Source organism: Gymnogyps californianus, chromosome 10 (genome assembly GCF_018139145.2).
Source record: "Gymnogyps californianus isolate 813 chromosome 10, ASM1813914v2, whole genome shotgun sequence".
NCBI classification, from domain to species: Eukaryota; Metazoa; Chordata; class Aves; order Accipitriformes; family Cathartidae; genus Gymnogyps; species Gymnogyps californianus.
Genome location: NC_059480.1, coordinates 15,258,645 through 15,270,189, shown reverse-complemented (window position 1 = coordinate 15,270,189; position 11,545 = coordinate 15,258,645). Strand labels below are relative to the sequence as shown.

Sequence of the window (11,545 nt, the reverse complement as noted above, 5' to 3'; positions counted from 1 at the left end):
TACACCTCAAAGGGATCGATGGAGCCCAAGGGTGGGCACCTGCCGGACCCTGTGCCCCTGTGAGACAGGGCTGGCAGCGAAACCTGTGGTCACAGCTAGGCTGGCGGGGTGGCTCCTTTCCCCAGAGCCCCCAACCCTCCTCGCCTGCACAAACACAGTTTTCTGATTCCTCACCAAAGGCAGTGGCCAAACGCCACTGTGCAGGGAAAAGCAAGAGCGCACGGTGTTGCCCCGCAGCCCAGCTGCTGCCAGCAGTCGCAGCCCGGGCTGGAGGTGCCCTTGCACCCAAGAGAGAGCCCCCAGCACTTCCTGCAGGCATTTCTCCACATGCTGCTGAGCCCACAGGAGGGCTAGAGGTCCTGTGGCAAGTGGTCCCAGCTAGCGTTACCCCTTACGCTTTGACATAACCCTGCCTGAGGTTCCTGGAGGCCGGTAGGGCCAGGAGCAGGCAACCCGTGGCCACGTTCTCTGAGCGACTTGCATTTAACGCAGTCGGGGTTCCCAGCCCCACCAGGGCTCCCATCTGTCCTGTGAGCTCTTGCACAAGCCCTGGTGCTCCCCCATGCCAAGCTCAGCCCCAAAACGCCACCAGCCGGGGAGGTTCCAGGGGCCCCAGAACAGCAGCGTCACCTATTTTTGGGGAGGTCTGCCTCACTCCCGGACAGCGGGACAGTCCCGGGTCCAGCCGTGCTGGCACACCTCCAGCACATCCCCACAGCCGGGGTGGCAGGCGCAGCAAAGCTGAGTGGCTCTGAATCACCAAGGGACTCAAGACTGCTTGGAAAAAATTCATGTAATCGCTAAAATTAGCAGCTTGTAGGCTTGGCCGGGAGAGCACATTGCTCATCGGCCAAACAGCTGAGCACGCTCACCCACGCCACGCTGCTGCACAGCCCGGCAGCCCCAGCTCCCCTTCAGCTCTCGCCTCAGCCCCTACTCCCTGCACACCTCCAGCCCCCAGCTGAATTGGTGCCCCTGGGAGGGATGGGACATCCCCAGGCCCCGTGAATCCCCACAGCGCAGGGCTGGGACCCCCCCATTTATTTTGCACTGCTGCAAAGCGCCCACCACACTGTGAGAAACCCCCATGGTGGCCCCCGGTGCTCACAGAGACCAGCTGGCCCAGGGCATCGGGCCAAACTCTGCTGCGGTGAAGCGGAGGAGTAGGGCGGAGGGCTGGGCTAGGGGCCAGGGGAGGGGGTCCCCTCAGCGCTCCAGCACAGGGGGACACCTCCGGGCCTGAGCAGGACACATCGGTTCGAGCCATAGCTGAGGGGTGAAGGAAGGTGCATTAAGTCCCTCAGGGACTGGTACTGGGGCCCCCTTCACCCATCAGAGAGGCACCAGCAGCCCCTTCCCCACCACACACCCACCCTAACCCTTTGAGGAGCCCAAACCAGAGAGCTCCTCCATAGGGCCAGCGATCTAGCCCCCACAGCGCTTTCGGTTCCCTGCTTGACAGATGCAAGGCCAGGGCTCCCTCACTGCTCACGGCTACAGGATGCCCCATCTGCATCAGCCCCAAGGGATGGGGACATGTCCTGCCCTCCCTGCGGAAGTGCATGTGCAGGGTGGGAGCTTTGGGAAGGAGCAGCAGCCCTGGTCCCTCCAGGATGGGCAGCAGGGATGGCCATCAGGCTAACCTCCATCCAAGCACCAGCACAAGACCCACCACAACCCTCCTGGAGCTCAGGGAAAATTGCATTTAGGATCTCAAGCACCAGTGGAGCTCGCTCGGCCAGCAGAACCGTCTCCTCCAGGCTTGGTCCTGGCCCAAGCCCTGAGCGATAGCAGAAGCACGCAGGGCTTGGCGTGGGCTCAGGGCAGTGCTAGGCTGGAAGGAATGTGGGGCTTGTGGCCAAGTCCGCCTGGAGAGATAATCCAAAGCGGAAAGAGCTTGTCCGATGGACGCTGCAAGAGGGGGGAAGGACTGGCTGGAGCAGGAGGTGGTGGCGGGGGGCTGTCCCTGCTCAGGCACTGCGAGGTGTTTGCTGGACCAGCTTCGCCCCGTTCTCCATCTCCATAAAGCCATCCTTGGCACCAGGGAGTGCCCCAGGGCCACCTTCCCAACACCCCAAGTGGGAAGGGGCCCCATCTCTCCCCAGCGCCCAGGGGAAGCCAGCAGAGGAGTGCACAGCAGGCTGCGGAGCTGCTGCCAGCCATCGCTGGCTCCCTGCCCTGGGCTTTTTTCATCTAGAGACACACAAAGGCACAGTTGGAAGCCTGGCACGTCACGGAGAAGCATGACAGTCCTACAGTAGCGATTGCACAAGAGGGGCTGAGCCCAGTGGGGGGATGTGTCTGGGTGCCGCTGGAACAGCAGCCCCCACCCGCAATGAAGTGGGACTCACCCACCATGGCCCAAGCAAGAGGCTTTGCCAGGGCTTATCCACCCATAAACATCCAGGAGGGAAGGGGACGTGAACCCAGACTTCGGCTAGGAAAATGGAAGCATAACACCTCCATAGCTTGCCCATCTCTGGACGGAGCAGGGGCAAAGCAGGAGTTTCAGGCCTCCTGATCACTGTGAGAGTTTGTAAACACTCACAACCCCAGCCTTCTCCTGCAGGTATGTGCCTTTGGCTGCATCTCCTCCCAGCTATTCCGTCAGCCCTAGGAAAGGCCATGCTCCGATATCGCAGCTGCTGAATCAGCATCCCCAGGCGAGATGTGCTGGTCAGAGGCCTGAAGGAGACACGGCCAACGCTCCAGTAACATCAGGCAGAGGCTCCCAGAGATCATGCCTCGCAGCCAGCAGTTGCACACACTCCTGAACCACAGAGCGCTGCTGGATGCATTCTCCGAGCACATCTGCCATCACCCGGCTTCTCTTTGCCACCAGGAGAGGGAAGATCCGAGGTGCAGGCTACGATCTTACTGCTGTGTGCTGGAGGGCTGAGCTGCATTTAGTAGGCACCTACCTGAGCTCACTCCCCTCTGCAAGCAGAGGCAAAGACCCTCCAGCAGCTACTGACCTCACATGGCAGAGGTGAGACGGAAAGGAGACACACACCAGGGACAAAAGCACAGGACACAGGTGCTGGTGGCTTGGAAGGGTCCGGCAGCCACTGGGAAACAGGCAGAGAGCTGCTGGCCCTTATGGCAGCAGTTAATTCCCTCCTCGCCACCCTGCTCTTCGGGGACTCTGTGCATTCAAGTCCTGACAAGCAAAGGAGAAAGGCACCTGCAGTGACATCAGGCTGGAAACATCGCTGCATACTCCCATGGCCCGGCATGGGGGGGTCAGAGCTCCCACTGCTCCAGGATTTCCTAAGGCAGAGAGAGCAAGAGCAACTGCCACAGAAACAAGCGTTTGAGGGAACCAAGTGAGTTACGGAAGACCCTTGGCTAGGCTGCGTTGGTGACACACCCCAAGCGCTCCCGACTAGGATGCGGCCCCGGAGGCAGCTCCTGGACTCGGAGGTCTGGTTAGCGTGCAGGGCTGTTAACCATGACTGCATCCTGTACAGGAGCCAAGAGTGTGGAGCTGATCCCCTCAGCCACTGAGTGCAGACATGCTTTGCATCCCTGCTTTTCCCAGCAGCAGGGACCCCCTGGACCAGGGATTAGATACCTCCAACCTTTTCCAGCCCACTGTCCCCCCAAGCCTAGCCTGGTGGCAAAGGTTGGGCAGTAGATCATGGAGGCATGGGCTGCAGGGACTGGGAAAAAGCTTGCCAATACACTGGTGATGGCAAGCCATCGGTGCCTTGAGACAGCAGCAAGGCAACGCTGCCCAGAGAGAGGGTCTGAGGTGCAGCTGCACTTTTCCCGACGAGCCCTCCCTGCTGCTTCCCCGCCTGCCACAGCCACCATCACGCTAATCTGGAAGAGCATCCCTTCACCAGGCAAAACGGAGACAGGATATAAATAAGCATATCCTTGGATTTCCCAGGCCAGGGAGTTTTGCAGGAAGGGCTGAGCTCTGCTGGGCAACAAGCAATGAATCAGAGGCAGCTCAAAACAGGACACCTCAGAGGAAGAGTTAGTAAAACACCCCAGGCCCTTATTGCTTCAGCCTTTTGTTGTCGGCTGACTTCACTTCCCCGTCTGGCTCAAGCGTGGGGAAAGCCTGATGACAGCATGTAAAGACGAATCATCCTCCTCTTAGCACTTGACTGTACGCAGCCGCGTGCCAAAGCCCCCATGTGCCAGAGCTCAGCGACTGCAGAACAGGAGCCAAAGGAGCCGCGTGGAGACCCAGCTGGCCCCACTGCGGGGCTGGGGCGGCCAAAGGAGGGTTCAGAAAGATGGCAGCTGCTGCTAACCCGCTGCTCTTCCAGAGGTCAGACATCAGGGTGTCGTATGCCCACATGGCAACTGAACTGTTGCTTTTTCTTAGAAATCAGACAGTGTGCATCCAAGTGCCCATAGCCACGAGCGCACTCCTTCAGTGCCTCACCAAGGCAAACAACAACCAGCATGGTTTGTAGAACAATTTCCTTGTTAGTCCAGATTATACTTATCTCCTGCCTGTTGCGAGCAGATGCTTGCGTGGCATGGGTGCGACAGCGCTGGAGCTGGCACAACACTAAGTGGTCATTACAGTTGTCCAACCAAGAACCTAAATTTGTAACAACTGCCTCCTTTTAAGCACTAGCAGGCAACCACTCAGAGCCATCACCAAGAAAGCTTCATGTTGGTTTTGTGCTTCTCTCAAATATATTGCAATAAATATTTTGGAGCTTCTGTTTATGAATCCAGTCCCAGTTTGCTTTGCACTAGCTGTAGTGACTGGTATTTCTCCTTCTTTAGAGATGGCTCTAACTACCATTTAGCCAGGCTTGCTAAATTTTGTTAAACCTCACCAGCAAGAAATGGTTATTTAACACCACAGAAGCACATTGTCTCTTTTCACATCCTAGAAGAAGAATTCAAGTCCAGCAGCAGAGCACCCTGAAACAAAGCAGTTCATAGTTTATTCTCATTGCCTAGAGCAACACACAGCAGGGAACAAGCCACAAACCTGCAGCAAATGCAGGCTGTCTTCACCTCAGGCTTGTAATGTGCCATTTCAAGGCCATCCAGGAAAGACCTCAATAGTTAGAAAGGCAGTAAGGCTACAAAGGGACTCCTAGAGTATAGGGTCTCCTGCCCAAGGAGCCAAGGAACCACATCCAGAGGCTTTTGAGCACATCAGAGCTTTTAAGAACACGCTAAGTCACATAATTAAGATAAAAGCTAATAGTTAAATCCAAGAGCTACCAAAGCACACGCAGTCTGACAGCTACCAGTCTACTTACAAACTAAAATAGTCATATAATTCAAAATATTAATAAACATTCCAGTATGAAGACCAAAACCCACACTATTGCCGCGTAGTTGCCTTTGCATATCAACACTTGAAAGGGCTGGAAGTCAGGGAGTAATACTATGTAATAAGAAAAGGTAAAAATACTGAGACTGAATATGCTACTGCATACTGCAATTTGATGGAGATGTGTATATTCCCCAGCCAACTTCAAAAAAGGCAGTGACACTTCAGGGCCCTCAGTTCAGGCAGGCTCCCTGCCGCTTTGCTGCATGCCTATGTTTTGCTAGCCAAGCCCAGGAGAGACCATCCCTTTCTCTCCCAGCTCAGTCAAGACCAGCTCTCAAACCAACTATGCTCCTGTGGAGCAAAGCCTCAGTCCTCGGCATATGCCTGGTACTCCGGTTTCAAGACTCACTGCATCATGCAGCAAGTAACACCTTGCTTTTCAGACCACTGGCCAAAGTTTAAGGATGAAAGTGTTTACTTAAAATTCAGAGTTGTAGTAACATTACAAAGTTTCCAAAAAAACCAACCAAACAACAAAATACAGCAAGATTATACTTCCTAGTCCAGCATCTTTCTTATCTTCCTCTGGTTAAGCTAGAGGAAAGCACTGTTAGCTTTAAATGGTACCCCTTCCTCCTGCCATGTCCTGGAAAGGGGCTGAGGACAGAAAGCAAAAACTAAGACACTTGCACTGTACCATTCTGCCCCCATCCCCGTTTTTAAAAGGTCTTTTCCAGCATCTCCTCCCCAAAATACCATTTGTTTTCTCAATAAGGAGACAAAACATTGCAAGCAGTATAAGGCATAATAGCATTTGGAGTACTACAGGCAACCTTTAAAGCACAGTTAACGCCGTGTTCCTACGTAGACTTCCCAATGTTGATGCCACTTCCATCTGAGCAGCATGAGCATGACAGCAGGCAGTGGTGTCAGGCAGGGACAGGGCTGCAGTCCAAAGCAGGAAACTAGTAGTACACGCGTGGAGGTGACCACGGATTTTCTTTCAGCTCTCCCTCTGGGTTCATGCACCAAGTGCTGTAGCAATATACGGTGACTACAACCACTTTTGGCAAACACTAAGGTACACAGAAGCGCATTTTCATTACCCTGTAAAGACAAGGTCTTTATGAAGATTTGTAATCCATATCTGAATCGTGTCAACTGCCCAAATGCTCGAAATGCATCCAAAACAATGCTTCTAATCCTCTCTTTGGCTGGTATTCTCTATCTTCTTAAAAGTTTTATCAGAACTACAGGCTGAGCAGGAGTATTTCTGGAGTGCAAGAGTTGCCTGGTTTTACCCATCACATACAGACTGAGCACAATGGTTACAGTCTGGAGTGCTAAAATCAAACCATGAAGGCACAAGAATAGCCTACAATAAGGAACTCTGGTATTAAAATAGGGTTTAGCACTCCTGCGGGCTGGCAACTCATCCCACCAGGCAAGAGTAGTTAAATCTGTTCCTCTGACACTGTTGGTTTGTACTATGACACTGGGAGAAGTTTGGGTTGGAACATCTGAGAAATGAAACCTAGGCTGACCAACATCTTCAACACGCGAGTAGTTAAAACCTGGAGTTGCAAGAGCAATTGCTGTGGGCGTGCTGCTATCCGTGTCGGACACCGCTGTTACAGTAGTCTCCCAAGATGATGTTAAGTGCTCCATCACAAGAGAAGTCGAAGTTTGGGAATAAGTTGAGCTGAACATCTGGTATGTAATGGCTGTGGTTGGCAGGCACTTCAGGTGATCAACTGTTAGAGCCACAAGAGAAATATTCTGTAGTGCCAGCGGGCTGTGACACGTTAGAGACGGCACATTTTTAACTATCTTCGTGCTCTTTTGGAGCCACTCTCGGAAGCCAAGAATTTGACAATCACATTTCCAAGGGTTGTCATCAAGGAAGACTTCTTGCAGCTCAGGTAAAGCAGTAAAGAAGTCTCCAGGAAGAGACTGCAGCTTAGTACTATTCAGGTAAACTTTCTGAAGGTGCTTGAGATTATGAAAGAGGTTTCGAGGAAGAACCTCAAGCCTCTTATCAAAAAGGGAAATGTTCTGCAGTTTCTGAAGGCTCAGGAAGATGCCCTCTGGCAAACTGGAAATATTATTTGTATGCAGAGAAAGGCCCCGCAGTTCATTCAGACCACTGAATACATTCTTAGGAAGAACACTAAGCTCTGGATTAAAACTCAGCACAAGAAGCTCTAAATTTGTCAAGTTACTGAACACGAAATCTGGTATTGTTGAGAGCTTTGTGTGATACAGCCACAGGCTACCAAGATGCCTCACTTCTCCAAACAATACTTCTGGAAGAGACTTCAGTGGGTTCCTGTACAAGGTCAATTTAGACAGGTCACGCAAGTGCAGAAAAAGCCCAGGAGGCAAAACCTCAAGCTTGTTTCTGGAGAGCGTTAGGCTCCTCAGTTTATGAAGACAATGAAACGCATCAGGGGCGATGGACTGGATGTTATTGGAATGCAGGAAGAGTTCCAGCAGCTCCTTCAGGCTACCAAACATACCAGACTCTATTGAAGACAGCCTGTTAAAATATAGCATCAGTTTCTCAAGCCTGGTTAATGCACTAAATATACTTCTAGGCAGTGCTGCCAAATAATTTCTCGACAAGTTCAGTACTTTGAGTTTGGCAAGTTTCTTCAGCACACCACTAGGAAGTGCTGTTAGTTGGTTTTTGTTCAAGAAAAGCTCCTCCAAACTAGCTAGTTTGTCAAACAGATTTTCTTCAATGGATTTCAACTGGTTATTTTCAATGATCAATTGCTGAAGCTGTACCATGTCATCAAACACTTCTGGGGGAAGTTCGACCAGCTTATTATCTAGCAGTTTGAGGGCTTTTAGCCTTCTCAAGCCTTTAAAAGCCATTGGTGAAATGAGAGAGATGTGGTTTGAAGACAAGATGAGATGCTGCAGTTCCACCATCCTAGAAAAAACATCCTGCAACTTTGTTACATTAGTGTCTGTTATGTGAATTTCTGTCATGTTGCAAGGCAGATGTAACGATTCCAGGTCTTTTATGTGGGGACCAGAGCAATGAACTGCATTTTTTGAAGAGCAGTCACACTTCTCAGGACAGCTAGATGCATCCAACTGGAAGAAAAGCTTGATCATCACTAACAAACAGAACACCAACATCCTTGTTGAAGTGCCAGAAACATTAGCTGTTACAAGAGATAAGAGAGAGTCAGGATTTGATCACAGGTCGTTAATAACTTAGCAGCCGATAAAGTTGTGTGAATATATCATAAAACCTGCAAATGTGTGTGAAATTTCTCTTAGCTTGAAAGTAAACTTCAAAATCGCTATTACTGTTGACTACAAATATTTCTAAGGTGCTCAGCTTACACCGAGAAGTACAGATAAAGTTCTTTTGTAAATCAAATATTCCTTGTTTATATTTCTACTAGTCAAGTACAATAAAAGCATACAAAAATCATGATGAAACTCTCAGTAGTCATAAGGCATGTATTTAGTATAATGCTTTTCTGTTCAAATAAGTTACACACAGAAAGTCTTCAAAAACATTATCAGAAGGTCCTGCACCCACAATATTTTTTTATTGTAGGTTACCTGAGGCTTAAAAATGAAGTTTGGCCTGCAAAAAACAGATAACAAAGGTAAAAAAGGGTGTCATATATTTTAAGTGGTCAAAAGCAAAACAGCACACAGTTCTGTTAAATCATCTCTCAGCATTTGCAAGTGATTGCTTCTTCGAAGAGCCCAAGAACACACAAGAAGCAACAGGCTATTTTTGACGTAGTCTGAAATAACACACAAGAGCTCATGTAGCACAGGACAGTAGTGAGCGTCTGATAAGCTGTTGAAATGAGACTTGCTGGTTAACACAATACTAAGTTATCAGTGGTATTAAATACGATGAAATGAGAGGAAAGAAGTGCCATGAAATTAGCTAGAAAGCTGTAGCAATACAGGTAGATCTGCATGAAATACACCACAAAGTTGGAAAGTTGTGTAGATTCCCAAACAAAAAAAAAAAACAAACAGGAAAGCAATCATTGTAGCTATAATGATAATATTTAAAAGAGCAAGTCAAACAGACATCCACAGTTTAGAAATACTTCCTTATTGAAATCAACAAGTCCAAGTGTATCAGAAACCTGGAAGTCAAGCACCTGGCTGATCAGTAGAAGCAGCAGCTGGGCCTGCTGGAATAGCTGGACACGTTCTGCAGACATAACTGGAATAGCTGACACCGTGTCAGTCTTCAGCACCAAGAACACTGGGGGAGAGGAGGGCTCCATCCCAACATACCCTTTTCAAGGGGCAAGGATGAAGCTCTCCCATACCAACCCCACAAACAGACAGGGGTACAAATCCCATCACTTAAAAAGAAGTCAGGTGGGATAACGGAGCTTCTCACATGCCTGAACTGCTCGCAAGAACACACCACCACAGATCAAAAACAGCTGCTGCATCAAAAAAAGTAAAAGGGAGTACTTTAAAAAAAATTTAAAAGAGTTCTTGGTTAGGTTCGGAGTACTGAAGACTGGCAAAATCTGCATCCCTTCCTTGGGAAGGGAAGGACACGGCACCTAGTGGTATCGACTACTAGCAACACGGTGCCGCAAAGCAAGTTCTCACTGCGCTTTCTACAACTCTTTGAATGAGACTGTAAGTTACCAAAAAAAGGCTGTGAGATTTCACCCTTCCAAAGGACTTTTCCATGTCAAACAAGAATCTTTCAGAGATTCTCGCCCTCCTAGTAACCCCCCTCACCCTAAAACCGACCATCTCTCATAAACCAGTCATGCCTTCACCTCAATAACTCATAAGCCAGCCTGTCCCTGATCCTACCTATCCCCACCTCAGCACGCTGATGATGAGCACATCCCTGTGCACCCAGGGCAAGTACCTCAGCCCACAGAGCAGGCAGCCGGTGAGCTGCTTCTGGGTGGTGCACGAGCACAACCTCCATGCGGAGCAGAAACGCACCAAGAAATTTGTTTCAAGCCTTGGCTGGCATCTCAACCTGCACCAACTCAACCCAAGACCACAGCAGAACTACAGGATTCAGTAAGATGAGAGAAATAAGGATCTAGAGAACCAAATGGGGAAAAAAACCCCAAGTTGTTATGCTACAGACTGCAAATGCAGGTCCCTCAGATGGCAGGACTGCAGGTCAGTCTGTAAAATAAGAAACAGGCTAACGCTAGACTGCAGACTGGGGACGTCTGTTTTCCTGGTCTAAAAACAAAAGGTAAGAGAATATTCAATGAGACAAGGTTAGACACTCAGAAGTGCTACAAGACAGACATTTTCACAAACAATGAAATGGTAGAAATTCTTTGCAAGAGATTAAGGCCACAAGCGTATGACTGGCACAGGAACTGGATAATCCCACGGATCTCAAACGTCTAGAGCTGCTAATGGTATTTTCTGAAGAAATATTTAAACTTCCGTAACTGAAAATTTTAATCGTAGAGAATATAGTAAGATCCACATAAGGGTCATAATTATACATTCCTGTTTATTAAAATTTTCTCAAACCCTCACGTGAGACACCTGGCATTCCAGAAAGGACACCAGCCTGGCTCGTCATTTACCATGTTCTGGTCTACAGCTTCTTACCCTTTCTACCACCCCCTTAATGTTTCTCAAGACTATGAAAGGATGCCAGAAGCAATACATTAATACTGTTAGTATATCAAAAGTCACAAATCAGTTTTGAACTTAGTTTCATAGAATACTGAGCACATGTATCATTTACTATGGTGCTTAACTTTTGTACTTTCTTGCAAGTTTCTAAACTCATATGAGCATGAAAAAGGGATTTTGAACTGTACCTTAGAAACTTAACTGCTTTTTAGAGGAACTTACTAGGAGCATAGCAGGCAATCAGGCTTCACCATGATTCTGCACTTTACATGGGAAGTAAAACAGCAAAATGCATCCTCTAGATAACGTTTTCACCCACATTTGCGTAACTACTGCTAAAGGCCAAAGAATATTTTAAGCTTCAGAGCAGATTTTGCCTACATTTAGTTGTGTAAGCAACCAGCTTCCATAGGTTGTATGCAACTCAAAACGTAGAATTTGAGACCACTCACAGAACAGGAGAAAGTTTTAAGTCACACATGCAACAGCACAAAAAACACTTGTAGCTTCTTTAACAGTGACACTGGAGTATGTGCTTCAACCAACTCAATGCAAATCTGGGTGAAGTCAGAAATCTACATTTCCACATGAATTATGATCAGAAATTTCAAATCTGTTAGACAGTTTCACCATAGTCTGCTACACAGGTGCATT

General features: G+C 49.0%; 1 protein-coding gene across 1 annotated transcript; it reads right to left on the bottom strand.

Annotated features, from left to right (window-relative positions):
* Positions 1–5,725: 5,725 nt before the first annotated feature.
* On the bottom strand, positions 5,726–8,436 carry GP5 (glycoprotein V platelet). The gene has a single exon (XM_050902555.1). It carries the CDS (start codon positions 8,408–8,410, stop codon positions 6,485–6,487), a length of 1,926 nt encoding a protein of 641 aa, XP_050758512.1. The 5' UTR covers positions 8,411–8,436; the 3' UTR covers positions 5,726–6,484.
* Between the last annotated feature and the right edge of the window lie 3,109 nt (positions 8,437–11,545).